Genomic DNA, 27997 nt, shown 5'->3' on the forward strand with positions numbered 1-27997 from the left:
TCACCAATCTACCACTGGTACTAAAAGCTGATTCCGAAGCAACAGTAGAAATTGGAATAACTAAAATGTCCTTGGCAATCTTTTGCAACACTGGATAGCGGAGTCCAACACCTCTCCACCAAACTAAAATATCAAAGTCATTAGTTAATGGCAATACTTCTTCCTCCAAATATTGATCCAACTCTGATTTCAAACCCGTTGTTTTAGAATTATTCAAATAGGACTTAAATCCCGAGAGAAAACAATCTCCGTCATTCACATCCTCAATTGGAACATTAGATGAATGTTTGGTGTTTTTGCCAACATGAATGGAATTTTCATACTCTTGCAACAATTCATAACAATATTTTTTAACCCTTGTGATTTCTTGAGCAGCTGCTTCTCCATAGAATTCCACAAAGAAATAGTCAATTATCTTAAACTTATATCTTGGATCAAGAATTGTAGCCACTGCCATAATCACATGCATAGATTCCCAATATTTATCAAACTTTGCTATCATATTTTCAGCCATTTTTGCCACACCCAAATCAGAAGATTTCACCCAACTTCTCAAAGAGAATTTGATCTCACACATCAAGGGAAAAAACACATTAGTTGTTGGATAATTCCTCCCTGAAAATGCATTTGAAGCTTTATAGAACAACTTCAATTTCTTGCACATTTCTTCAGCTAACTCCCAATCTTCTTTTAGTGGTGCACAAGTAAAAAGAGTTTCTCTTTGTTCCAAACGATAAAAAACATCCTTATATTCCAAAGCAACACTAAGCATTAGAAATGTAGAATTCCATCGGGTCTTGCAATCAAGCACTAATTGCTTTGAATATTCAATTCCCAAATGTGTTGCATTTTCTTTAAAAGTTTGTTGTCTTTTTGGTGTGGCTAACCAAAAGGCAACACTATTTCTTATACTTTCTAATCTCGAACTCATAATCTTTAGCCCATCTTGAACAATCAAATTTAAAATGTGTGCGCAACACCGCATGTGAACTAACTTCTCACGCAATAAAAGTTGGCTAGGATTTAGCTTGGATACAAGGAGTTCAATCATACCATCATTTGTTGAACAATTGTCAACAGTCAAAGTTGACAACTTTCTTTCAATATTCCAATCAAATATACATTTCAACAATTCTTTGGAAAGAACTACCGATGTATGTGGACAATGCACATAAATAAACCTATCAATTAAAAAATTGCACACCAAATAATATAAGAAATTGCACAACAAATAATATAAGAAATAAATTATAAGATTAGTTTAAGTAACACGCCTCATAAGCAAACTTTGCAAACTCCAATTCTTGTCAATAAAGTGCGCAGTAATAGCCATGTAGCCTTTCTTTTGATTAGATGTCGTCCACATATCCGTAGTTAATGTCACCCTACTTGAGTTTTTCTTCAAAATGTCCATGATGTTGGCCCTTTCCATACAATAAATCTTCATTATATCACTTCTAATTGTATTCCTAAAAGGAATCTTGAATAGTGGTTGAATAGCAGATGCAAATCTTTTGAAATCATAATGATCAACCATTGAAAGTGGATATTCGTGCATGATTATCATACTTGCCAACTCCTTCCTTGAAGTTTCTTGATCAAATGTGTAATTACTTATACACATTTTTCCATCAGCTTTCCATTGTTGTTGCAATAATGTTTGCTGCCTCATATTTTTGAAGGGCCTCATCTTGCACACTTTATGATGTTCATGAAGATGCTTTGTTCCATTTTTTCTTTGTGCTCCAAGAAGTTTCTTGCAGTAGTTGCATTCTGCTTTATCAACTCCCTCAACATTAATCATTTTAAAGTGTTGCCAAACAATTGATCTTAACCGTTTTTCACCAACTTTTACTTCATCTTCAAGCATATTACAAGTTGGAGTTTCAAGCTCAACATGTTGGACAAGAGGGTCAGTTGAAAATTCAATTGGTGAAGAATTATCAGGTTCCACTCGTTGAATTGGTGTACCAGAATTGAAACCTTCAATTCCTTGAGAAATAATATTATCATCCATCATATATTCATATACACAACTTATAAAAAAAATCGTATGAATGAAACTAAAAAATTAAATAGAACTAAAAATGGAACTAAAAAAAGTTAAAGAGAAGCCAGAAGAACACATCAATCAAATTAGGAAAAAAGGAAGAAGAAGAAGAAGAAAGTGTCATTTTTTTGTACTAGCTAACCTGGAGATCTTTTCTTCTTTCTGCAGATTTGTTCTTCTTCAAGTCTTCAACTTTCGATCTTCTTCACAACCTATAAAAAATCGTATGAATGAAACTAAAAAACTAAATAAAACTAAAAATGGAACTAAAAAGCGAAAGAGAAGCCACCAGAACAGATAAATCAAATTAGGAAAAAAAAGAAGAAGAAGAAGAAAGTGTTATTTTTTTGTACTAGCTAACCTAGAGATCTTTTCTTCTTTCTGCGGATTTGTTCTTCTTCAAGTCTTCAACTTTCGATCTTCTTCATAACCTATAAAAAAATCGTATGAATGAAACTAAAAAATTAAATAGAACTAAAAATGGAACCAAAAAAATGAAAGAAAAGCCACACGAACAAATAAATCAAATTAGGAGAAAAAAAAGTGTTATTTTTTTGTACTAGCTAATCTGGAGATCTTTTCTTCTTTCTGCAGATTTGTTCTTCTTCAACTTTCGATCTTCTTCTTCTTCTTGCTTTGTTAATTTCTACTCTATTTTTTATGTTTCATACCCTTCATCATTTTGGCTTATTTTGTAAGCTATCAAATGAAAAGTGGAAACTAGAAATAGTGAATGAAAGAAGTCTGATTTTTTCTATCTACTAAATGTATGTAAGCTAGAGCCTAGAGATCAGAGAAGCCTATTTTATTGGGATAAGAGAAAAGAAGGTTTTATTATCTATTTTATTGAGATAAGAGTAAAGAAGGTTTTATTATCTATTTTATTGGGATAAGACTTGAGAGAAAATAAGGTTTAATTAGTTTACACGTAGTTGAAGTAGAGACTATACTACTAGAGATCAGATATAACATATTAAATAACAAAATAACATAATATTTTGATATTAACTTAAATATAATAACACAATACATTATATATATATATATATATATATATATATATATATATATATGTATGTATGTATGTATGTATGTATGTATGTATGTATGTATGTATGTATGTATGTATGTATGTATGTATGTATGTATGTATGTATGTATGTATGTATGTATGCGAGGGCGGGTGCAGGGCGGGGATACCTCTCCCCGCACCCGCCCCCATACCCGCGCGGTTTAAAACTTTTCCCCCATACCCGCACCCATTACCCAAATTATGCGGGTATTTTATTACCCATTGGGGCGGGAATGCGGGTAACCTGTTGGGTGCGGGTAGAATTTACATCCCTAAGCGCATATAGCTCTAACATGACACCACAGCAGTTATAACTTGATCCATGCCTAAAGCAAGCAAGTCGAAGGTAGGCCTTTAGCACAGTCACCGCTATGGCCTGTACCTATAGTACAATGACTAGACACAAGTGGTGCCAATCGCCAACAGTTTATTTTCCACCAATCACAATCTCATCATCACATCATCATCATCATCAGTCACACTGGCCATTGCACAATGACCACGATACTCATCATCATCAATCAATCAACACATAATCACATAACAAGCAAGACACAACAACAACGACGTGTATTACACATAAAATCCTAGAACGATGCCTAAAACACCAAACAAGAATCATACACGACAAACGGGGTACAGCGGGACACAACGGGATACGAGGAAACATCAAACGGGGAAAAACACCACGAATCACGCCGGGATTCTAGCGGGTAGGTGGCGGGTGGAGGACCACCCGCCGGCGGCGGGTTACTATTCCAGCGGGTGGTCGGCGGGCAGACCACCGCCTGCTGGAACAGTATTGCGAGCAGCGGATAGGTGGCGGGTGGTCAATCCCCCCACCCACTCTCCACTGATACACAAGCAAGTTTATGGTCCCGGGATCCCACGTGGAATCCGAAACCATGTCCAAACACATAACGACAACACCACGTATTCAATTAACGGAATTAAACCAAGAATCACACCAAATACACCCTAACACGATTCCTAAACATACCAAGACTCAACACAAATCACATAACAACCCAGGGACATCTGGAATCACAAGAACATCAAGAAATCTATATGCAAAGTCCTAAACACAAGTCCTAGGCTAGACTCAACACCCAATCATGCAAGATCCCACCCAAACATACCAAGAATAACATAATACGAAATCCATGTTATAACCCTAGGGCTCTAGACATAATCATAATACGAGATCATTCATATAATTAATCATAGTATCAAGATCATCAAGATTATCACATAAACATCAAGATTATCACATAAACACCAGGATTATCACATAAACACAATATAAACTCTAGGCAAAGCTCTATCAAGACTCAAGCACAGAATCATATATTAAAGGAGCCAATGAATAAGATATAGCGAAGAAAATAGGTTTTGTCGAGACATGGGTTACCTCTTAGTCTTAATCAATATCCTTGGCTACTAAGGTTCGTTCTCTAAGATCTTCTTCCCGTGGGTTCTCCTACGTTTGATGGGGAGGGGGCGGGGGGGGGGGGGATTCCTTCGTAGGTTTCTTTCTGGGAATATCTCGTATGGTAGAATTAACTGTGGTAGGGTTTCTAAATGCTTCCTAAGTCCCTATATATATATTTAACTAGGGTCTGAATAGTAAGGATCCACTTATCCTATTCCTTATATGATTAAGGGTTTGGGTTTAAGGATAAGGGTCCATGATCCATGGTGGGCCACATCAATTAATTATAGGGGATCCTAACCCAATTAAATCCTTTCTAATTATTATTAACGGAATCCATTAAATAATTAGTCCGGGGTTAGAGGCCGTAACACGGGGTGTTACAGGAATGCTGACGTTTCGGTTGAGCGGCTTAAGGCTCGTCTGGTGGCTAAAGGTTTCAACCAGGTTGCAGGGCAAGACTTTTTTGAGACCTTTAGCCCAGTGGTTAAACCGACAACGGTGCGCCTCCTGTTATCTTTGGTTGTGTCTCGGGGTTAGACGATTCACCAGTTGGACATTCATAATGTTTTTTTGAATGGTCATCTAGCTGAGACCGTTTATATGCGTCAACCTCCAGGCTATGAAGACAAGGCACTACCTGATCATGTTTGTTTGCTTCAGCGGTCTCTCTATGGGCTTAAACAGGCGCCACGTGTGTGGTTCACGCGGTTGCACAACTTTTTGATCTCGGTCGGTTTTAATCCCTCTAAAACTGATGTCTCTTTGTTTATTTATTCTCGTGATCATGTGCAGCTCTACTTTTTGGTGTATGTTGATGACATTTTTGTCATGGGGTCCGACGCGACTCGTGTTACTGGCTTGGTGGATAAATTGGCATTGGAGTTCAAGGTTCGTGATATGGGGGCACCATCGTTCTTCCTTGGCATTGAGACGGTGCCATTACCTGATGGGGTGCTCTTGTCGCAGTAACGATACATGAAGGATATTCTCAAGCGAGCTGGTATGGTTGATTGTAAGCCTGTGGTTACTCCGGTTTCGCTGGCTAAATCAGTTGATGATTCTCCGGTCCCTTATGCTGATCCTACATAGTATCGCAGTCTGGCAGGCGCCCTACAGTATCTTACGGTAACTCGTCGAGATTTGTCTTATGCTGCTAATCGTTTACGTCAGCATATGCATGCACCCACTACAACGGACTGGGCGGCCCTTAAGCGTGTCTTGCGGTATGTGAATGGTACTTTACATTTTGGCATTCGTATCTCTCGGTCTACATCTGTTGTTATTCATGCTTTTTCTAATTCGATTGGGCTGGTGATCCGGATGATCGGAAGTCTACGAGTGGTTTTGCAGTCTTCTTGGGCAATAATCTGGTTTCTTGGGTGTGTCGGAAGCAACGGACTGTGGCTCGTTCGTCTATAGAAGCTGAGTATAAGGCTTTGGCTTATGTGTCTGCAGAGGTTACTTGGCTTGTTTCGTTGCTGAAGCATATTGGCTTTCCACCGGCTACATCGCAAGTTATGGTGTGACAACTTGGGTGCTACTTATTTTGTGTCAATCCAGTGTTTCATGCCCAAACGAAGCATGTTGAGATTGATTACCACTTCGTTCGTGACAAAGTGTCCAAGAAGGAGTTGCAGGTTCATTTTATCTCGACCAAAGATCAATTAGCTGATATATTTACAAAGTCTCTTTCTTCTTTACGTTTTAATCTTTTACGTGGCAAGCTCAATGTTTTGGCTAGCCAATCTTGTGCTTGAGGAGGAGTGTCAAGACTCTATTACTTATGTTAGACTAGGACTCTCTCTGTACACTTATATACTATCTTCCGTCTTTGGTTATATTACATTTACACATTCCTATATACTATCTTCAGTCTTTGGTTATATTACATTTACACATTCCCATCCTCATCGTGGCCACTCTGAAATGAAGCTATTTTTATTTATTTTTTTTTGGTTTAATTTTGTTGCTGAATTTTTAAAATTTGAACAAAAATTTACGTAACATATATGTAGTATATAATTTTGATATCATATTATTAGAATTGAAAATTTATAATTATAAATTTATTTTAATTTTGACATGTTTAATTTAAATATAATAAAAATAATATTGTAATTATAATTTTTAGAGAAAATGATCAAATAGGCCCTCGAACTTTACCTGAAAAGTCAATTAGGCTCTCAAACTTTTTAAAGTTGTAATTAGGTACATAAACATGTCAAATTAGTTCATTAAGGCCCAATTAGCGGTTAGTGACCTATAATACCAGGTCACTTAAATTCTGACGATTGTCCGGCAATAAAAATCTACGACAGAAAGCAAGGAGTCACCGGAGAAGGCGTGGCCATCTCCGACGATTGGAGATGACAACCAAACTGGCCGCCATCTCCCAAGGACGGCGATGGCGATTGGTTGGTTGCCATCTTCGTCGACAGAGAAGGCAACCATTTTGGTCGCCAAACTGGCCGCCATCTCCATCGACGGAGAAGGCAAGCACTTATGTCGCCATTTCCATCTACTAGAGAGGCGGCCATTTTGGTTACCTGCTCCGTCAACGGAGATGGCGACCGAAATGGTCACCTTCTCTATTCTCGCCATTTTCAGTCGCCGAAAACGGTCACACGTTCTCCGACAACGCCTTCTTCTCCAGCGTTGATTTTTATTGTCAGACAACTGTCAAAATTTAAGTGACCTAGTATTACAGATCACTAACAGGTAATTGGGTCTTGACCACAAGGTCATTGGCAAGAAATAATTAAAATATAATGAAGTAAAATGGTGGGCTAAAAAAAAAAAAAAAAGCCTAAAACTAATAGGAAGAAAGATTTTTGTGATTGACTGAGATAGTGGATGATGAGGTAAATACTGGGGTCCAAAAAAACTGGGGAAATAACCCCAAGTATTGAAGATGCTCTAACAGGGCAATTTATATCGTGCACCAGGGTGCGCATTGTATTGTGCGCCCTGATATAAAACGACGTCGTTTCACATAATTGTATAAACAAATACACATAATTGTATAAACAAATACACATAATCACGTCAACTCCCTACCGCGCCTCCCAAAACAACGTCGTTTTGGGAGGCGCGGGGCGCATAATGCTATGTGTACCGTGGTGCAGGTATAACGATTGCTCTAACAGAGGTGGCTGGTTTGCTTGATACGTCAGTATTGTCTGCCTAAAAAATAGTGCCCACAACTTCACTCTATTGAGATCGCTAATAACAAAAAACAATGCAAATTCAATGGTTTTAGATATTGTGCATGATAGAAGATTAACAATTGCTAAAAGCTTCATCTAAATATCAGCATACAAACAGTTATGACTTGTCATTGAATTCGTCCCCCCGAGCCCCGACAATCACATGCCAAAGTTGGGTTCCCTTGAGGCCTTGACAAGAAGTAAGAGTGTCAATCTAGTGCATCTGTTTTCTGTTAATCTAAAAGGTCATATATAGTAAATACTCACATACTCTTTCGATCTCCTCTTCCTATCAATACAGTTGGGGAATGACACAGTGAGGAGACTTACATAATCGTCATCACAATCTTCATTCTCTGCCGTAATATCAGAATGATCTTCGACCCTTTGCACCTTCCAATAATCATCATTTGCACACTGAATTGGTAGAAAGACCATTTCTTTTTCTCACGAGTACTGAGAACTGAGCACTGGCAAGAGGGAGGTGATAAAAGCCCCATGCAGCCATGCCAAAATTTTGAGGGCTCAGATTCTCCCAGCAATTAAGTAGTCATGTCGTGTGTGTAAAGGTCCTTTCGTTTCAATTCCTGCAATTCAAGCTTAATGACCAGTAACATGTTTTACCATGGTCCAACTTTAAAAAGTCACCAGGCTATAACCACATCATAAACTTGTTAAAATGATGTCCCTACTCACGATTAAGAATCATAATCTGTGTTGTCAAGGCTATTCTGTGGTTTTGATTGCCGAACCAGGTGTCCTGCTTCATCATATAAGTCGAGAATTTCACATGGAGCAGGGAAAATTTTACCGATCACACGCCCTTTGACATAAGAGCATTGGAAGATGTGCTTCTTCTTGTATGTTATGCCAACTGACATGTTCTGGAAAGTAACATCCTCCACAGGAATCTCAGCGCTGCCATATATACGGACTGGGATACGAATTCCATATCCATGGATGCCAGTGAAGCTTATGTTTTTAATAGTTGGAAGAGCCTTTGGATCATATCCTTCATCAGGGTGTTCATTGTAATCAGTTTTAAGCACTATACCAACCCGGACATTCTCCAATGTCAGGTTGCGGTAGGTTATATTTTGAATGTATCCACCTCTCCCAGGACTTGTCTTAATTCGGATGCCTCTCTTTGAGTTCCACACAAGGAGATTATCCACTGTTATATTTGATACCCCACCAGACATTTCACTGCCAATTGATACTCCAGCACTGCAATGAATGAAAAAATTCAGCTGAATGAACAAAATATAAGGGTGTTGAGGTGAGGGGGGTTATTGTATGAAAGTTGATAAAGCAGGTTTTTTCTACTCTGAAATTAATTCATACATTCAAATTCTCAATTCATTTCTTGTCATAAATAATATTTTATCAAATTGGGATAAGGGTCAAATAAGCCCTTGAACTATTCATGAAAGTACAATAGACCCTTATCCCTATAAAATTTTATGTTGATAAAGCTGCCAATAATGCCATTTAAGAAGTTTATTCATTTTCCTCGAGAAAATGAATGTGCTCACATATGCATATTGAGAATGTATAATGCAATTTCAGGTGGTCAGATATCTGCATTTAAGATAGAGGGGTATTCACATCAATGAAACTAGAAATCTGATAGAAAACATATATCACCTTATCATTGAGCGCACAATGAGATTACGGATTGTAATGTTTGAGGAAGGCCGAGAGTAAGCAATTCCATACTGATCCCACCCACTCTTAATTGCAACTCCATCATCCCCAACACTGATATAACAATCCTCTATAACCATATTCACACAGGAATCTGCACAAACAACAACAATAATCTCAGATGAGATAGTTACTACAGAATATCTAAGCAAACAAAATTGCATGAAGGTATTAGATAGCCATGACTTGTGCATGGCAATACAAAATAATCTCTAACAAATTAACACAGCAGCCTAACTGGTATTATTAATTACAAAGTCATGCTTTTTGATATTATCTACAAACAGATCATCAATAAACTAGTAATGCTATATTTTATGCAGCTGTCCATCATTCAAAGCTTGGCAATGTCCATCCTTCAGTATAAAATCTAGTGCAGCATGATTGCCCTTCCTGCTCTTCAAGAATGTATATAAATGGAAAATAGGGAACAATAACCATATGTGCAATGGGGATTTGAACTGACCAGGATCTATTCCATCAGTGTTAGGGGCACCGGACAATGGAGCCAGTATAGTTACACCTTTAATTGTAACATTCTGACAGTCATAAGGGTGAAGGTTCCAGAATGGAGAATCACGAAAAGTAACATTAGAGATATGTATGTCTCTGGACCACATGATTTGCAGAAGAGGACCTCTAGTGAAGTTCAGCAACTTTTTACGATACTTTCCCCACCATACTTGGCCTTGTCCATTGATGGTGCCATTATGCCCTGTTGTTCAGTTATGTGAAGTTGGAAGATTAAAAATATGTTACTTAAAGAAACATTTGAAATGAGAATTTGAGGCACTTGTATTTAGAGGTGCAAGCAATTTTTTACTAGAATTCAATCTCATTGCACATGGACAGACAGAAAACCACTTCTAACTTTCAATACAAGATGAAATGACTACATTTTCATAAATATAAGAATAAAATTTTATGCAAATTGTAAGTAGCAACTGCAGTTTTAGAGCATGTTTATTACAAATGGAACTACACTGACCTGTAATAACAACATCCGTCAGATTTTGGCCATGGATAAAACTTCCATACCGTGGTCCAGGATGTTCTCTTCCATGTCCATATGATGGCAAAGGAGGCATTAATGGCCAATATCTTTCATCCTTCCATTAGCACAGAACACTAATAAGTTTGTTTATAGAAACTTCAAATAACTAAAAAAATCCTTATATCTAGCAGTGATTAGGGGAAGCATTTTAACATTCCTACTCAATTAATAAATAAATTTTCATATATATAATACAAGAACTAATCATTACTGTTTAAGCATATATGGATTTTAAACTGTTTTAGCCATTACAGAGAAACTAAATTCACTGCATATTTATATGTACCTTAACTACAATTGGAGCATGTGCTCCATCTCAACACATTTATGTGTGTATATATTATATACTCAGCAACTACTTCAATTTCAGATGAAACTACATTCAATTGAAAACTAGGCACATAAACGGGATGAATAGCAGATCAATTAAATTTCCAGTCCTTCTGGCAACAGCATAGAATGCTCTTATGTTTGATGCACGTGGAAAGAAATAGAAATATAAAACAGGAAATGTACTTCGGTTGCTCCATTCCGTTCCAAAATTTTCAAGGTAAATCGAAATTTACAGCGATAAGCAAAGGTCACATGATACTTACATCAATTCCAAGTATTTCGGCATTTTCAGCGAGGAACATCGTCATATGGCTGGTGAGATTGAAAGGCGCGGTGAGCCAACGGCCAGGCTGGACATTGAGCTGGCCGCCACCTCGCTTCCGAATCTCAGAAATCGCCCTCTCAAACGCCTTGGTATTCAAAGTCACCCCGTCGCCGACAGCTCCAAAATCGGAGAGGTTGAAGACCGGCGATCGGAGCTTGGGGATGGGCCTCGGAGGCGGCGCCCAGTGACGGAACACAAACAACCGATCTACGGCGTTCCTTTGCCACGCTACGACGAGAATAAATCCGATGGCCCAGGTGAGAGAGAGGAGAGTGCGGTGAGACAGTAGGAATGAGGGAACTACGTGCTTGTGATCGATCCTACGGCGTTGGAACCTCACGGAATCCGCCATTGCTCCTCGTGAAATTCACAGGATTAACCGCTTCGAAGAAGATATCACTCGGGGGTTTAAGCTCCGGAGATTGCTTCGGTTATAGCAAACACACACTGATCACGAAGAAGATTCGTTTTCCATTTTCCTGCTCCTACGATACAATTCAGATCTGAGTATCTAAATGGTGATACGGTTTGGAATCAGAATAGTAATTGGGTATTCAAATTTTCCTGTTTGAGTAGCACAAGTTTTTTGTTTGATAGTAAATACTCCGTATAAATTAAAATAAAAATAAATATAATTTTTTTTTTAAAGTTAAAAATAAATATAATTAATTAAAATAAAATAAATAAATAAATTGGGATTATCCTAATTACTAAAGTATTTATTTAAATTTAATAGTAGAATACTAAAAATAGGCAAATAAATATCAAATTTAATAATAAGATACACAAGTTTTGAATTAAATACCAATTAAGTTCGATCTAAAAAAAAAAAATACCAATTAAGTTCAATTCAAGCCTTTGTGAAATTGTGGCCCTGGGCTTTTCTTTTGTAGTTACCCAAAAAGTGCTTGCCAGGCGCCATGATAGCAAGACTTCGGGATGTTTTTTCTTATATGAAAAATTGACATTTTTGTCTTCAGTTATAGATGGACTTGCTGATATTATTATTATTATTATTATTATTATTATTATTATTATTATTATTATTTTATTTAATTTTGATCAATTAATCGGCCCAATTAAATTAGAGGAAATCTCTTTATATTATTATTATTATTTTTAAAATTTTTATTGCTTTAATTTAAAATAAATAAATAAAAATAAAAATCTCTTAATTCTAAGTTTGCTCACCTATGGAGATGGCTACCGTTAATGTCTATAGTGACAGAAGGAAAAACACTGAAAAACCAACACACTTTGTTTGTTTCGATAACTTATATGCTTCGCCCAGTCCCTGAATGGATTGATGGAGCTGTGTATCACAAAAAGAATGCTAGCTGCCATGTTACAGACAACAACACATGATTCTTCAGAACAATCATATGATGCACCTCCTCCAATCAAAGTTAACAGCTTTAGTAACAACCCAACCCAGATATCAACTACAAAAATATACTCCGTACTACATTAATAATATGAATGAATATATTCAGCTTTATGCTTTTACAACCAAAGAAGTTGCAGACAGATAGGCCAGCCATCGATGTGCTAGAAGAACTTCAATTTGCCTTTCGCAAATGCCTTTCCATGTTCCAAATGGCACGCTGCTTTCTCAGCACCTGTGAACCCAGAGCAGGTGTCGCTGGGCCCAAGAGTGACGGCAAAATAGAGGTAGATGGTGCAGAGAAAGGCTAGCAGGCCGAGTGCAGTAAGGAGGAAACGGTGGCGCTGAAGAAGAGCTGAACAGCCCCCTAGGTCATGGTCATCGCTTCGAGAATTTTGTCTCTTGAACGTTGGGGAGGAGACTGAGAATGCGGTCTGTATTTGTGACCTCCTATGAGGCGAGGATATTTTGCTGTCAAGAGACATAGCTTGTGGAGTAAATCTGCACAGCCAGCTACAATTCCCAGCACCTAGTTGATCCAATTTAGTAAGTACAAGAAAGTCCTTCATTAAAAAGAAGATTTTAAATGAAGACTTTTTCGAGTTCAAAAGAGCAATTTTTCCTATCCATACAATTCAGACAAACATAATAATAAATAAACAGTAAAGAGGGCAAATCTAAGACTCCCAAGTTCAGCAATGCATTTAACAAGATCACTGGAATGCTCAAATTGACTATATTCTCAATGCAAGTCATTGTGCCTAGGAAAAAGGCCATTGTGCCTAGAAAAAAGGCCAAAATTATATTGGAACCAAAATAGCCAGCAATCAAGCATGTAAAAAGAAATACTCAGGCAACTAACCTATAAAAACAAGACCATGGCCAAGTACCTTGTGGCTTGATGGCATGGTTATGGCCCTTCCAAACAGAAGGTCACAGGTTCGAGTCCCATCCCAATCAAGGATGTTGGCATATCATGTTGTTGAGCAGATACTACGGATAGGTTAGATTGTAGTCACCAAAAAAAAAAAAACAAGACTATGAAATCCAATCTTGTAGAAACAAGGCCAAAACTAATTCTGAATGGAAGTCATGGAACCCCATCTTGAAAGCAATTAGTGTCTATAAAAGTCATACTCTCTTTTTAACCATTGTAACCAAGTTATTATATATTTTACGCTGGCTGACGAACCTCAAATTGTGCAGAAAAATTGCAAAACCACTAAGATCCAGCAGAGTTTTTCATTATGCGACAAACTTTTGCATCTATAGGCACTAAAAATAGCCGGATATTTGCCCGATGCACCGGCATACATCAGGCAAGAGCATTTAAGCATTGGAACATTATATACTCAGTCCACAACATCAAAGTCCTACAGCGGACAGAACTGGTGATGAAACAATTTGACACTCATTGATTAATCTTTTGTACCGTGATACAACCCCACATCGGAAGATTGTGGAGTGGACAAGTGGTACTTAAACTTGGGGATTCTTCCCCCTATAATAGGGCTTGTTTTTTGGGAGGGACATCTTCCCTGGGCTTGAGTCATAACACTCCTTAAACTACCTCAAAGAGGTCCAACCAAGAAATTAAACATAGCCAACTGAATCTTCCACGCCACCCCTATGCATTGAGTAAATCAGAGGACTTTCCAACACATGCCATAGAGTCAACCACCTTCAACAAACCCAACAGTTTCACATCACAGTCAAATAATTGGGTCGAAACTAAAGTCTCACTAAAGAACTAATGTTTGACGGTGGAATTATAATCCAAACTTTTCATCACCATTTCTGATAATCAAATAAGCTAAACGGCTCTCTCAAAGGAAACTCCTACCCACAAAATCCCGCAGATCTTAATCATCTAAAACTCCACTCCCAAACCAAAATAAAATTCATAAAACGGCAACCTTTCATCTCAATAATCGGATTCAAGACAAGCTCAACCAAATAAACAATCATCAATGTACAACAAACACGAATCCAATTTCATAAAATGAAATTAAAACATAACCGAAGCAGATCTACGAATGTGCATCATATATACACCAAAAATTAAATTCTTTTTTCCTTTAAAACATATACGGAGGCCAGTAGATATAGCGCGAGAAGAAAACAGAGAGAAGACGTATAACTCACAAATTACAATCGAAGGAAATGAGGAATGGAAGGAAGCGAAAGGTAGCGGTGTCCTTGAAGTAAGAGAAAAATGCTTCCCACTATGCTGTCGTTTACTTAGCAAATTATGGAATCAAAGCGCGATCTGAAAATATCTAATCTAAGGAATTAGCCAAAATCTCCGAAAGGGGGGGACCGGAACCGACGCCTGCCGTCACGGCACGGTGGCTGCCCTTACACGGAAGCAATTCGAGGATTTAGCTAAGCGGATCTTCCGTGTGTGTATATATATATTTGTAAGAAGGTGATTTAGTAGAGACGCAATTGGTGGAGTTTGGCTCTTGGGGAGGTTGAAGGGCCGGATCGTAAATTCCAGCAAGTCCGCGTTTCAGGAGTAGATTCAGTGGTGCGCCACATGTATGTGCGCTAATTAGGGGGATAGATTTCAATTTTGGTTCATCGACTATTGTGATCTTGTTAATTGTAATTTATGATTTTTAAAAGTGTTAATTAAGTATCTTAATTATGTAATTTTATTAATGTTGGTCACGCTAATTAAATTGTCAATCAAATGTGATTAAAAAATATTAATAGATAAAATAATGAGTATATTTTAATCATTTTATCCCACTTTTCTTTCTTCTCCGCCGATTGCATTTGGTTTGGTTTTGAAAGGAGGGGACTCGCAAAATGATGTGGCATCCTGGGAGGAAAAATAAGTTTTATCATAATAACAATAATAATAATAATTATTATTATTATTATTGTTGTTGTTGTTGTTGTTGTTTACATGTATTTGCAAAGGAAAAATAGGGTGTGATATGGCAGTGATGGGTCTTATTTTATCCTATATTTCACCCCCATTATTAACCCCTTTTCATACTCAATTTAAAGTGTTTATTTGGGTTTTGAAACTAAAAGATGTGTTTTATGCTCACTTGCGTCCAATACACTTTTGAGAGAAGAAAATGGAAAAGGAAGCAAAAGCTTATCAAAATGGAACAAAAATGCATGAAAAAATAGCACATGAAAGCAAACCTGGGAAAAGACGTGCAATAGATCGAAGACGGGGTTCGTAGCGTGGAGGCAAAGCCATGCACGGGCAGTGGCACACCCGTGCGTAAACTACCACCGCGACTTACCTGTCGCACGGGCGCTCTGTGCTCGTGCCTTGTCAGTGCACCCGCACAGGCAGTGGCACGCATGTGCCGGGCTAGTGCGCGGAAACCCTGAAATTCCCTTATAAATAGATCTTTTTCTTGTTTTTGGTAGAGAGCAGCCTCTAGTGAACAGTAGCAGTAGGAAAGTTTCTAGATTAGGTTATCTCTTCATTTCCTTGTTATTTTATTGTTTTATCAAGTTATATTTTGTGATTCTTAGCTTAGCTTACTTTGTTGAAGAATTATTTCTCTTTATTTCCTTAATATATTGTTAGATGATATTATTTGAATGTTATTGTATTTTAACTATTTATTATGAGTGAGTAGTGTAGTGTAGTGTATGGGTTGGATAATGGTGTATATTGTGTTTGATGCCTATTTGATGCATATTGCATAAAAGGGTTTGAAACCCAAACTAGCGTTCTTGTTCTTGTGAGATGTATTGTGTTCTTGTGTTGATGGGGGTTTGTGCACAACTTTGTCAATACTGGTCTAGTATGACATTTTGGCAACCGTTCGAGCAAGGAGCCTGTGACACCCCGCAAATTCAAATTCTATTTAGGGGTTAATTAAGTAATTAATCCTATTCCAATTGATAATTTATTCTTTAATTCCTGAAAATTCAATAGTCGGGGACTAGTAATTGGCTAGTCAACCCAAGTCAAGGTGTTGTACCTAAAGCTTTGAGAATAGTTCCCTTGTCTCCTTACACTCTTTCATCTTAGTAAGGGTAATGAAGACATTTCACCTCATGATTGTATTCCAAGCTAACCTAGAAGACACCTTTCATTCTTTCCCTTACACTCTCAAAACAAAAGTTCTTCCTCCTCTCTAGAAATTTAGCTAGCTTTTCCTTCAAGCTAAGTTTGGGGTTTCCAAGATCTTCAAAGTTTGTCTCCAAGATTCCACCTTTCATACTCTTGAGCATCTAGGAGGGTAAGATCTATGGTCCTTTTGTGTTTTTAGTGCTTTCTAAGGTATCTTTTTCTAAAGATGAAATCTTTATGGTCTTTTGGTGTGTTCTTGAAGTTGGGGTTGAAGGTGAACCTTGTTAGGAGCTTGAAAAGGTGTTTTAAGTGAAGGTTTTGTCTATAAGAGGTAACCCATGCTTTACAAATCTATTTCCTTACCTATATGATGATTTCGTGGATTCTACATGTGATTTTGCTATGAATTATGAGTGGTGATGCATTGTCTTGTGAAAATGCATATCTAGAGCTTGTTATTAGGGTTCGTGTATGTCATTGCTTGGCTATTCCTTTGATTCAAGTCATTTTATTGTATTTGGTGAGATTTTGGGTGTTTTGGACTTGAATTTGAGCTTGGTGTTGAAAATCCCCGAAGGGATATTTTTGGTACAGGGTGTTGTACCCGCGAGCGGAACGGCGGCTAGGGGTCCACCCGCCGCCCCACCCGCGGGGTACGTATGTTGAGGGACATGGTTCCCGCGGGCGGAACCACGGGTGGGGGTCCACCCGTGGCCCCACCCGCGGGTACATATATGTTGATTGTTGGGGATTTGTTCCCCGTGATTCTTTTGGCTTGGTATCGATGTTTTGACTTCCCGATGTTCTTTTGTGGAACTATTTAAGTGTCTTCTTGATGTTTCGTATGTCTAGAACTATGTGGTAGGAATCCATGTAAGTTTTGGTGTCTTGAATCGTGCTAAGTGTTCAACCTTGTGATTCGTTGAACCATGATGAGTCTTGTGTGTTCTTCGGAACTATGTTTAGTTTACCCGTTTGATAAGCATGCTAGTTCGGTGTTTAAATGCTAGCGTGTGTGGTTTGTTCTCTCCTATTGTGGATGATGATTTGTGTTGGTCATCGTTGTTGTCGGATTGCGATCCTTTCCTTTGTTGAGTATGGTTTCATATCTTCGTTGTGATCCGTTGATTGATTCCTATGATGGTGTTGTGTGTGTGGCTGTACCTGGTTTGCACGATTAATGGAATGGGACATTAGTCACCAAGGTACGACAGTAGTCCTCGTGGTGGCCATGACGTGATTATGGAGTTTGTGACCTGTGTGTAAGGTTCACGTATTTCTTGGGAGGCTGTGGACATGTGTGTGATCGGTACCCTTGTGTACTATGAAATCGGTGGTATTGTTGGAGATTGTCGGAGTGGGGACGACGGTCCTCGGAGGCATAAGTTTGGACTTTGGAGTACAGGGGTCCTGGAGGTAAAGGTTGGAACTAGCTATAAGGTTGGGGGTAGCCATAAGGTTGGAACCGGGCATAAGGAAGGATTATTGAATTCGCGATGTGTGATGTCACGAAGGCATGTGCGCAGATGTGTGTTTCTCTATTCGTGATGAGTGATGTCACGAAGGCATGTGTTGCCAATGTGTGTTCCTTTGTCCTCATTTGTTGAGCATGTCGGGTGATATTCTACTGAGTGATGGTAGAATACACCTTGAGCCTTTCTTGTGTTATCGTTGTCACTTCTTGATGTGTCTTGGGATGTGTTTCCTCTTATCCTTGTTGTGAGTGATATAGAGTTCTGTGGTTGACTTCTATCTTTGGTTTTGAACTAATATATACAGTATTCCGTTTTGAAATGATTTTGTAATAAACTATCTATCTATATATGCTATTGACGCGTATTGATGGGTTACGAGCATTATTCGCTGACCGGACGTCGTCCCATTTACTTATGTGCTTTTCAGGTCCCGAGTAGTGGCAAGCACAATATAGAGATGGCTAGTGTAGTTCCCCGGACTCTGTTAGTTTTGTTATGGGCCTGTGTACCTCTTATGATGAACAATAAATTGTTGTTGGTTTGACCTTGTTCCTTGTTAGACTTTACTGTTGATGTTGATGATGTTCTTGCTTGTGCGTTCACCTTAGTGTGGACGTGGCATAACACTCTTCGTTTTCCAATTTTATATAGTTAGACTTCCGCTGTGTTTTGCTTATATTGTGGTGAGATTATCTTCCATATTTAAGTTTAAAATGGCAAGGAAATCAGGGGTGTTACAGAGCCCATGCGTTAGAATACCCCTAGACTTGTTTCTCAATCATCAATTTCTCTTATACCACATCTCACGACCTTCAGATTCACTTACGGGAGTATGGAATGTTGAAAGTCAAGACTACTTGAGCTTATTGAGGGAGATTGGTAGCGTCACGAGAGTGCGTGGGACAACCCCCGTATTTTGATTCGGCCTAACAATGGATCACGGGAGTGTTTTGTTAGTACATCGAATTGGTGTTGGCAGTCTTTGAACCTAAAGTGAAGTTTTAGAACCCTCAATCCTTTGTTTAGCAGCATTAGACCAATATATACCCATTCCAATCCCTGCTTTTAATTTCCTGTCTTTATTTCTTTACTTTTATCTCGTTGTTTATTCTACCACCATCCATCTATCTATTTGCTTAGCTTCCATCAAATACTTCATGCTTGTGCCTTTGCAGTGCCGGGTGCTGGCAGCTCCGTCTGTGTGGATTTCCCACCACTTGGCCCCGTTTTGCTCGTCGGTCTGCAAAGACTCGTCAGGCTGCGCGGAGCATTCGACATTGAAGTTAGCTAAGCCTTAAGCCTTGATGGATAGTCGAAGGGCGTACTCGTTTCTATACTAAGTGAGTTCCATTGCCCACTTGAGCAGTCGCCCAAGTGAGGTCGGACTACGTAAGATGTTTGCGAGTGGCAAGTTGGTCAAGACTAACCTGATGATCCTAAAAATAGGGGACCAACTTCCTCACGGTGGTGACTAAGGTCTAAGGCGAAGGCCACCTTTTCAAGTGGCGAGTACTTGATCTCGACTCCCTTCAAAGTCTAGCCAACGTAGTAAACTGGGAGTTGCACCTTATCCTCCTTGCGGACCAAAACAGAACCAACTGCCTTCTAAGAGGCGGTTAGGTACAAGAACATAACTTCACCCTCCTTCAGCTTGGACAACAACGGGGGTGTTAAGAGTTACTTCTTCAAATCTTCAAAGGCAGCCTGACATTCCCTAGTCCACTGGAAGCCTTCCAGCTTCTTCACGGCTTCGAAGAAGGGCAAAGCGCGACCAGCGGACTTAGACAGGAATCGGTTGAGAACGACCATTCGTCTAGTAAGGTGCTACATTTCTTTGAGATTGCTAGGAAGCTGTGTTTCTAAAATAGCCTGGACTTTCTCCGGGTTGGGCTCGATCCCCCGCCAAGTCACCATGTATCCTAAGAACTTCCCTCCCCTAACTGCGAACACACACTTCTTGGGTGAGATTTAGCCTCAAATTGTATTTTCTCAGGATGATTTCAAAGTAGTCGGTCAAATATTTTCCATGATCCTCCTCTACTTTACTCTTTACCAGTATGTCCACGTAGGCAGCCATTGACTTACCAATCAGACTCTTGAATAGCCGGGCTACAATAGAAGTGTAAGTGGCCCTTGCGTTCTTAAGACCGAAAGGCATCACCTTATAACAATATACCTCGTCTGGAATCATGAAAGCAGTCTTTTCTTCGTCGGCCTCACTCATGAATATTTGGTGATACCCACGGAAGGCATCCATAAAACTCAGCAGGGCGCAACTGGCCGTATCGTCGACCAGCTAGTCGATCCAAGGAAGGGGAAAAGGTCTTTAGGGAAAGCTTTATTAAGATCCGAGTAATCAACGCACATTCTCCACGCTGGCGGCTTGGGCACCAACTCCACGTTCACCAGCCAGTTGGGGTATTTCACTTCTCGAATGTGGCCAACGGCCAGTAGAGTATCAATTTCCTTTTTTACAAAATCTCTCCGGTCGTTAGACAAGTACCTTCTCTTTTGAATGACTGGCTTGAGGCTAGGATCAACCTGTCGACCTTTGGCATGTCCTCAGGCCCCCAAGCAAATATTTCCTTGTCGTCCTTCAGTACTCGGATGACTGTCTGTTCAACTGATTCGGCCAGGCCTACTCGGATCTTGATATTCCTTTCTGGGCAGTCAAGATATAGAATGATCCCCTCCAACTCGACTGCCGGTGAGGGGCGTTCGACTACTCGTTCGGCCACCTAGTGGGCAATCGTGTTAATCCGCAAGTCGCTCTATCTTACCTTGCGGTAGGCCTGCAAATAATAGTTTTTACCCAGCTTCTGGTCACAGCGCACCACTCCGACGCTAGTCGGGGAGCGAAATTTCATGCGTAAGTGCTCGATGGAAACTAAGGCGCCCAAGTCCTATAAACCTGGCTGACCGAGGATTACGTCGTGCGCATATTCCAAGTCCAGCTTTCTCACATGCGCCCAGGTACCTAGTCGCATCTCTCGTGAACCCATCTTTGGGGTTCTGACTGGTCACAATTGCTCCATAGACAATCCCAATTTCTTGTAGGTTTCCAAGTATAACACGTTCACGTTACTGCCTGTATCCACCAAGACTCGTATGATCACCGTTCCTTGTATATCCACCGCGACTACTAAGGTGTCCTTGTATGGAGTCAGAACCCTCGGCAGGTCCTCATATGTGAAGGTGATCAGCTCTCGGCAAGGTCTCTTGCGATGAGATAAATCAGTTTTCATTCAACAGTGACAACGATAAGGATTACAACTCAAATACTGTAACAACTCTAAGTAACCCCTAACAACTAGGAAGACTAAGCCTATTACAAGACTAGTCAACATAAGAATAATAACAAACTAATAATAATAGAAATAATAATAATATTGCTAACACACCCCCTCAAGCACAAGGGTGGCATGCCACAACATTGAGCTTGCTACGTAGAACCGCGAAGCGGGGCCCCGGTAGCGGCTTTGTGAAGATATCCGCTAACTGATCCCTTGTCGAAACATAGCTGACCTTTAGATCACCGGCTGTGACCTTGTCGCGGACGAAATGAAAGTCGATTTCCACGTGCTTCGTCCTGGTGTGGAAGACTGGATTTGCACACATGTAAGTGGCCCCTAGGTTGTCACACCATAACGTCGGTGGGGTACCAGTGTGAAGCCCTAGTTCCCGTAATAACGACACAACCCAGGTAACCTCAGCTGCAACATCAGCTAGGGCTTTATACTCAGCTTCAGTCGACGAGCGTGCTACTGTGCGCTTCTTTCTGGAAAGCCATGAGATGAGATTGTCCCCAAGAAACACCGCGTACCCGCCAGTGCTCTTCCTGTCTAACGGACACCCCGCCCAATCTGAGTCAGAGTATGCATGAATGGCAGATGACTCAGACACCGTGAGCTGCAATCCATAGTCTAGGGTACCCTTAATGTAGCGTAGTACCCTCTTTGCCAAAATCCAGTGTTCAGCTGTTGGCGAGTGCATAAACTGGCACAGCCGATTCACAGCGTAGGACAGGTCGGGGCGAGTGATGGTCAAGTACTGAAGTGTTCCAACTACACGTCGGTACTGAGTCGGGTTGTCATGTGCGGCAGTAGTCGATGAGATAGAATGAGAAACCGCAGCCGGGGTAGCTAGCGGTTTGCAGTCAGTCATGCCTGCTCGGGCCAAAATATCTTTCATATACCTGCGTTGGGACAACATGAGCCCCGTGTCAGTTTTTATTGTTTCAATGCTGAGGAAGAACCCAGGTGTTCCAAGGTCTCGGATTTTAAAAACCAACGAAAGCCGATTCAGAAGAGATTGAATAAGTGACGAGTCATTCCCCATCATAATAATGTCGTCAACGTACACCAGCAAGTATACGCGGGAGTCAGCAGAGGCGTAATAGAATAGGGATACATCTGTCTTCGATGACGAAAACCCTGCAGAGATTAGATAGTCATGCAGTCTCTTGAACCAGGCTCGGGGAGCTTGCTTGAGCCCATATAGAGACCGCTGTAAGTGACACACGTGATCTGGGTGTGTCGGGTCTTCATAACCCGGGGGTTGCTTCATGTAGACAGTTTCAGCCAAGTGCCCATTTAGAAAGGCATTATGGACATCAAGCTGTCTCAGTGTCCAATTCCGGGATACAGCTAGTGAAAACAGGAATCGGACTGTAGTTGGCTTGACCACAGGGCTAAACGTGTCAAAGAAATCTTCACCAGCCACCTGATTGAAGCCCTTTGCAACAAGACGAGCTTTGTACCGTTCCACTGAACCATCAGCGGTGCGTTTAGTACGAAACACCCACTTGCAACCAATGATGTTCATATCGGGTGTGGGAGGTACAAGAGCCCATGTGTTGTTGTGCAACAGTGCGTTGAACTCCTGGTCCATCGCATCACGCCATTCTAGATGCCCAACTGCCTGGGAATAGCAAGAAGGCTCAGCGATAGCGCTAAGAGCTTGAAGCTCTTCCCCCGTACCCCGAGTCATGTGACGCAGTCGCATAGTGTGGCCACGATCTTGTGGCTCAGTTCTAGCTGCCCGCTTTCTGCGAGTCACGGCCCTGACAGGCCCTTCTATAGCCAGAGGAGTTTACTCTTGCGCCAACGGTGTTGGACTGAGTGGCCTTTGTGGGCCGGATTCCATCATAGTTGTGGGTGATGAGTAAGTTATGACTGGAGCAGCAGGCCAGGGTGGGGCGGCAGATATCACTGAACCTGCATTTGTAGCTGTTAACTCTGAAAAAGGGAAAACAGTCTCATCAAACCGCACATGACGGCAGATATAGACTTTCCCACTTGTTAAATCCATGCACCTATACCCCCTAAAGGAAGGTGGATAACCTAAGAAGACACAGGGCACCGAGCAAAAATCCATCTTATGCCTGTTGTAGGGCCTAAGATAGGGATATCAACGGCACTCGAAGACACGGAGAAACGTGTATGGTGGCTTGGCTTTATAGAGACGAGTGTAGGGACTCTCAAAGTTTAAGACTGTAGTGGGTAAATAATTGATTAGAGTTGTTGCCGTTTCAAAAGCATAATCCCAGTATTGTTGCGGGACACAGCCTTCGGCTAGCAAAGCTAGCCCTGTTTCAATAATGTGGCGGTTTTTACGCTCAACTCTACCGTTTTGTTCGTGCGTATACGCACATGATTGACGGTGAATAATGCCTAACTTTTCAAATGTGGTATGTAACTTGCGGTATTCACCGCCTAAGTCAGACTGAACAGATTTGATAGAACGCGAAAATTGGCGTTCTACCATGACTGGAAACGACTCGAAACTTTTATATATATCGGATTTTATCCGTAGGGGATAAAACCAACAAAAGCGGGAATAATCATCTACGAAAAGCAGGAAATATCGAAATCCACTAGATGAGATTACAGGAGCCGGACCCCATATGTCCGTATAGATTAAATCTAATACATTACTACTGGATAATGAGACCCTATCTAGTGGAAACCTTGATGACTTGCCAAGTTGACACGAATTGCACAACCCGCCCGGTACGTTTTTATTGGGTGTAACTGGACACGATTTTAGGACTTGATTCTGGACATGTGCATGGGGATGGCCCAACCTGCGAAGCCAGACGACCGGTGTAGCACGGGAAGTGAGAAAAGAAAACTGAGACGGCGAAACCGGGAGCTTGTATAAACGCCCGATGTGAAACCTCTAAGCAGAACCGCCCGAGTGACCGAGTCCTTCACAATGAAACAATCCTTGTGAAATTCAACAAAAACACGATTATCATTTGTTAGACGGAAAACAGATAATAACGGGACGGAAAGTTTAGGAACATGTAAGACATTATTTAGATGTAGTGTTTTAGACAATGATGATATAGAAGCATGGCCAACTCGTGAGATCGTCAAACTTGCGCCATTACCAACACGCAGCACATCACCACCCGTATATTCATCCGATTGTGCCATCATCGATGCATCCGGCGTGGCATGGGCGGTGGCCCCCGTATCCGGGAACCAACCCGAACCACCCGTACTGCCTTCTTCTTCTCCGGGAACCACAAGGTTCGCTTGTGCCGGCGGTTGCGGGGCATACCGCTTGTAACAGTAAACTGTCGTGTGCCCTTGTGCACGGCAGATTTGGCACCGAGGAGCCCCGCCACGGCCACCATTCCGACCGCCCCTACCGCCTCTGCCATGATTGCCGCTGCCACGTCCTCCACTGCCACTACCGCGTCCGGAATTGTGGCCAGAATTGCCACTGCCGCGACCGGAGTTTCTGCCTCTGCAAGCATAAAAAGCAGACGACGAGTTGTGGTCTGAACCTGCCGGGTAATCATCCGCATGCAGAAACTCTTGAGCTCGAAGATAGTCCGCAATTTGCGGAATAGTTACGGAATTCCCAGACGCCGTGAGCGATGAAGCCATCGCACGATATTCTGGACGCAATCCCCGGAGAACAAACATGTTCTGTTCATCCAGCGATATCGGGCGAACGGCGTGGGCGAGATCCTCGACTTGCAGCTGGGCGCGGCCTAGATATTCCGCCGTGCTACTCTCGCCTTGCCGGAGGCCATGAAACTGGCCGAGGAGACCAAGCGTGCGAGCGCGAGTGGAGCTTCCGAGACCGGCGTTGATCGCTTCCCAGACATCTTTGGAGGTGGATTTGCCGACCGCCAAATGCATCACCTCATCCGAGAGGCATGAGATGAGAAGGGAAAGCAGCGTTTGATCTTGCTTGATCCACGCCTTGTACGCCGGATTTGGGACCGGTGTCGAGGTTGAGGCAGCAGATTCACCAGTGGCCGGAGGGGAGTCGATCATCGCGGGAGGACATGGATTCTCGCCATCGACAAATCCCATTAGTTCCTGACCACGTAAAAAGGGAACCAATTGGGTTCTCCAAAACAAAAAATTTCGATAAGTTAGTTTTATCGAAACAAAATGGTGAGCACTGTTTAATGAATTTTGGCTTGAGGCCGGAGAAGAGGGGGTTCCACCGGAGGTGACAGTGCGCTCGGAAGAATTGGTGGACATATTGTCGACCGTTTTGGGGAGAGGATCGGCCAAGGATGGTGAGAGGAGAGAGAAAAATTAATTCCATGGTCTAACTGATACCAGATGAGATAAATCAGTTTTCATTCAACAGTGACAACGATAAGGATTACAACTCAAATACTGTAACAACTCTAAGTAACCCCTAACAACTAGGAAGACTAAGCCTATTACAAGACTAGTCAACATAAGAATAATAACAAACTAATAATAATAGAAATAATAATAATATTGCTAACACTTGCAATCCGACTCCTATAAGGCAATCGCTCCCACGTATAGTTGTTTGGCCCATGATTTCCGAGCGCCTACCGTGTCTCCACCCTCTAGTCCGTCGACTATCATGTCGATAATTAGCTTACGTTTCCAGTTTTTCTCTACTGGTCCTCCTCCCAGACTGGTTGTTTGCCTTTGTCAACTGCCCTGCTAGTCAGTCGAGGCGCGACTTTGTTGTACCAAGGCAACCCTGGTCGGCGTCACTAGTTGGGAGATACCGTCCGACCACGTTGGATAAGTGGCTCAATTTCTTCCTTAAGACTTCCACCCTTTGTTGTGTGAGTGCTCGTGCGATGGTATCTATAGTAGGGACTCGCGTTTGGATCGACGACTTGCGGGTTATCACCCGGCCTAGGTGGCGGTGGCAACTTGTCGCGAACTTTGTGGACGGGTTGTGCCAACGACCTGTAGGGGGGGGGGGGGGGAGGGCTAGTCAATCTTGTACTCGACGGGTTCTCACGCGCGCACCACTTGTCTCTTTTGGTCGATTGTCACGAGAGTTACCTGATCGATGTCGTTTGCTCGTAGATGACCTTTCATGCTTCCTTTTTGCTTGGCTACCTCCTCGGTGTCAGCGAGCTGGTTGGCCCTCTAGATGGCCTGGCCATAGGTCTTAGGATTCTTATCTCGTAACTTGCTGTAATGACTGTCTACTCACAAGAATTCAATGAAGAAGGTTGATAAGCGTCAAAAGATGCTAATTTTTAAGAGCATTTCGAAGGCATTTTAAGCATGATTTAGCCTTAAAGTCGTGTTCTTTATAGAGATTTACCCTAAAAATGCGATGTTGCACGAAGAAACCTTCCCAATTATACTTTTTATGTTTTTAGGTATTTTTGGACAAGAAAAGTGGCAAAGGAGGATAAAAAATGAAAAAAATCAGAAAAACACGCACCAAGACCCCGGTCACGCCCAAGTCACGACGTGATGGAGAAGTATCGGAGCAAAACACCACGAGCCACACACGTAAGAAGAGAAGAAGAGGGTTTTAAAACCCATTTACGTCGTCCTCACGACGTGAGGACGACGTAATCAAGCCAGCAAGAAGAAGCGCGCATGGAAGGGGTTTAAGTTCCCAATTACGCCGCTGCCACGGCGTGTGGGCGGCGTAAAAAGGACGGAGTAGAGAAGCGCGAAGAAAGGGAATAAGTTCCCTCTTACGCCCGCTGGGAGATTTAAAGCCGTTTTAGGTCATTTTGCAAGGGGAGTTCCACAATTTTCAAATCTAGATTAGTTTCCAAATTTTCTCTCACTTGAATTTAGCCCTAGAACACTGTCAAATTTGTAAGAGGAAGAGAGGATTCAAGCAATCCCTTGCAAGATCTTCATCTTCTATTCCATTGGTTTGACATTCTAGCTTTGCAATTTTGGGTAAACTCTTGATCTATACCACTTCATTGCTTTAGTTTGTTGATGCCTATTTTGCAAATGTTTAGATTGTTGAGCTTGATTATGAGTGGTTAAAATTCTAGAGATTAAGATTGTAGTGTAGATTGCTTATGTGAGGATTGGCATGTATTGAATTGCTATATTGTGAAGATTGATTGTTGTGGTTATGTATGTTTTGTTCTGGAGGATGATCTTTGTAGCTTCCTTGGAGTGGGGCCCAACTCTTTGGATGATGTTGAATTCTTAGGTTTAGGCAAGAGATTGCTAAACCTAGGTAGGCCTCTTGATCCTCCTACATTCCCCGTCCTAGATCCGAGAGGACATGGTTCGGGAAGGAATGTAGGCAAGGTGTTTGTGAAATTGCTCCGTAGAGAATATGAGCACCTGGGTGTCATATCCTCCTATGGGAGGCGTATAGATCGGAATGGCTACGCACTAGCACCTTTCCTCTTGACTTGTAACCCAACATTCAATCACCACAACCTCCCGTATTGCGGAATAAGCCAATCACACATTGCAATCGGCACGAAAATCCTAATCTATTTTACCTTATTATTGTTTTAATCCCTTTTCTAAGCATCATTTTCCTATTCCTCTCTTGTTAAACCTTCAACTAAACCATACACTTTCTTGACCAAGAATCTTGAAATATGACCAACCTCACTGTGACCATTTCTCAACGCTTCCATGTTATCATTCCTTGAGTACGACAAC

At 41.2% G+C, this 27997-nt stretch overlaps 3 protein-coding genes across 4 annotated transcripts; all 3 read right to left on the reverse strand.

Annotated features, from left to right (window-relative positions):
• Positions 1–7732: 7732 nt before the first annotated feature.
• LOC109152525 (probable polygalacturonase) lies at positions 7733–11744 on the reverse strand. Of its 2 annotated transcripts, XR_002049398.1 has the most exons (6): positions 11121–11744; positions 10459–10579; positions 9937–10185; positions 9411–9564; positions 8094–8990; positions 7733–7944 (listed from the first exon to the last, which is right to left on the reverse strand). XR_002049398.1 is itself a non-coding variant. In XM_019300225.1 (5 exons), exons 1-5 carry the CDS (start codon positions 11532–11534, stop codon positions 8462–8464), a joined length of 1467 nt encoding a protein of 488 aa, XP_019155770.1. In that variant the 5' UTR covers positions 11535–11744; the 3' UTR covers positions 7733–8461. The 2 variants fall into 2 exon arrangements, 1 of the variants encoding a protein (XP_019155770.1); XM_019300225.1 differs by having other exon boundaries at positions 7733–8990.
• A 678-nt stretch (positions 11745–12422) lies between these two features.
• On the reverse strand, positions 12423–13489 carry LOC109152540. The gene is made up of 2 exons (XM_019300241.1): positions 13457–13489; positions 12423–13129 (listed from the first exon to the last, which is right to left on the reverse strand). The coding sequence occupies exons 1-2, from the start codon at positions 13472–13474 to the stop codon at positions 12731–12733; spliced, it is 417 nt and encodes a 138-aa protein (XP_019155786.1). The 5' UTR covers positions 13475–13489; the 3' UTR covers positions 12423–12730.
• Positions 13490–23183: 9694 nt separating this feature from the next.
• LOC109152529 lies at positions 23184–25426 on the reverse strand. The gene is made up of 2 exons (XM_019300228.1): positions 24178–25426; positions 23184–23329 (listed from the first exon to the last, which is right to left on the reverse strand). The coding sequence occupies exons 1-2, from the start codon at positions 25424–25426 to the stop codon at positions 23184–23186; spliced, it is 1395 nt and encodes a 464-aa protein (XP_019155773.1).
• Between the last annotated feature and the right edge of the window lie 2571 nt (positions 25427–27997).

The sequence above is a fragment of the Ipomoea nil genome, unplaced genomic scaffold, assembly GCF_001879475.1.
Source record: "Ipomoea nil cultivar Tokyo-kokei standard unplaced genomic scaffold, Asagao_1.1 scaffold2426, whole genome shotgun sequence".
Classification (NCBI taxonomy): Eukaryota; Viridiplantae; Streptophyta; class Magnoliopsida; order Solanales; family Convolvulaceae; genus Ipomoea; species Ipomoea nil.